Source organism: Rhagoletis pomonella, unplaced genomic scaffold (genome assembly GCF_013731165.1).
Source record: "Rhagoletis pomonella isolate Grant_MI unplaced genomic scaffold, Rhpom_1.0 Rhpom_scaffold_00004, whole genome shotgun sequence".
Classification (NCBI taxonomy): Eukaryota; Metazoa; Arthropoda; class Insecta; order Diptera; family Tephritidae; genus Rhagoletis; species Rhagoletis pomonella.
This window is the reverse complement of record NW_023458558.1, coordinates 61,402,821-61,404,341: the sequence shown is the minus strand read 5'-3', so window position 1 is coordinate 61,404,341 and position 1,521 is coordinate 61,402,821. Positions and strand designations below refer to the sequence as shown.

At 37.5% G+C, this 1,521-nt stretch overlaps 2 protein-coding genes across 3 annotated transcripts in view; one reads left to right on the top strand and one right to left on the bottom strand.

The window, feature by feature from the left end:
* LOC118737918 (general odorant-binding protein 99a-like) overlaps nucleotides 1-681 on the top strand; it is a 7,224-nt gene extending 6,543 nt beyond the window's left edge. Inside the window, exon 2 of one of the 2 annotated variants that reach the window (XM_036468741.1) lies at nucleotides 50-681. In XM_036468741.1, coding sequence (XP_036324634.1) covers nucleotides 50-463 — 414 coding nt within the window. In that variant the 3' untranslated portion in view covers nucleotides 464-681. Of the gene's footprint in view, nucleotides 1-40 lie in introns of both variants that reach the window. The other variant, XM_036468740.1, reaches the window with a different exon arrangement.
* LOC118737919 lies at nucleotides 572-1,101 on the bottom strand (the record flags this gene model as incomplete). Its single annotated transcript, XM_036468742.1, is given in 1 exon segment — nucleotides 572-1,101. A coding segment is annotated over 1 exon segment (390 nt), but the record flags the coding sequence as incomplete, so codon positions are not given.
* Nucleotides 1,102-1,521: the final 420 nt, after the last annotated feature.

The window sequence follows — 1,521 nt, the reverse complement described above, 5'->3', positions numbered from 1 at the left end:
TAAATAACTTAATTAAATATTGCTTATAATTTCCAAAATGTATGGGCAGATCAGCGCCGACTTCGAGGAGAAAACTGAGGATGATTTCTTGACTGCCAGTGAACATTGTTACGAACGTGAACGCTTGCCGGCTAGCTATCAGCGCCGCTTCGACAACTTTGATTACCCCAACGAAGAGCCAGTGCATCGATATGTACATTGCATTTGGACAGAGCTAAAGCTGTGGAATGATCGCACCGGTTTCAATGTAGAGCACATAGCGGCGCTTTATCGCGATAAAGCGAATACGGAAGTACTGGTGCCAATATTGAGCGACTGCAATCGAAATGCACAAAATGAGCCGACACTTAAGTGGTGTTTCAATGCATTCAAATGTGTGTTGAATAGTCGCGTGGGTCAATGGTTCAAGGAGGATGTTGGACGTAAGTTACAAGACACAAAAACGACAAATCATCTCGGTTGAGCTGCATGCGTATGCATACATATGTATGTATGTATGTATGTACATATGCATTTATATACCTACGAGTAGTAGAAATTAAAGAAAAGCAAAAGTTTTGAATATCTGTTTATACTTTGGCGAAATCAAATGCCAACTTTATTAACTGATATCATTTAAATTACATCTACAAATAGTAATACAATGTGCTTAAAATAAACTTAGTTTGCAAATTTAAAATATGTCTTTTGTTTTAATTCAAATTTTTTTTTTTATAGTTTCGCACTCAGCATATACTCTCCCAACCAAGTACCCATACGTCCCGCTGTCGCACAACGATAAGCTTGAAAAGCCCATAAATCCACATCTGTTTGCTGATATTGTTGATTACAGTACTCAACTACAGTCATTACTTCGTTCTCATTGCGTTGTTTGATGAAAAATTTCGCTACTCGTTTGGCATTATAACCTCCAGCGTCGTTCCATAAACTCATATTGGTGGCCATGCAACGTATATAGGCACCGGCTATATGCTCGTTATCCATGTCCTCCGCCAATGGAAGAGAAATCTCTTTTGCACAGAATTTGTTTGCCTTATGCAGGCGGCGCACAGGTTCCTCGTAAGCGGTGGTTAAGGGTGCTGGGATGGCTGATGCAGTACTCTGTTAAGATGAGAAGAGGGCGAAATGAAAATATGAAGCTTTTGTTGTGTTAAAACATGTACATATATATATAGAGGCTTGTAAAGAATATTCGACTAAAGGTAATACATACATATGTACATACGCGAATGAATTAGAGTCAATGGCGCGTATTCATATTCCAGCAACTAAGTCGAAACTAACAAAGTTGCAACTTAAATTTAAGTTTGATCATCCGTTTATGTAATTTTTATTTTCATTGCATGATTATGCAAAAGAATGAGGTATCATTTTCTTGTTAATTGTGTGAAATAGCCAGAACAACCGCAGTGATGTGAAGTCGATGTTTATCGAAAGCATGCTGTGAAACATACAAATAGTTGATATCTAAATGTTATGCACAAATTTACTTTAAAAGAACTAGCGTGAAACTGACTTATT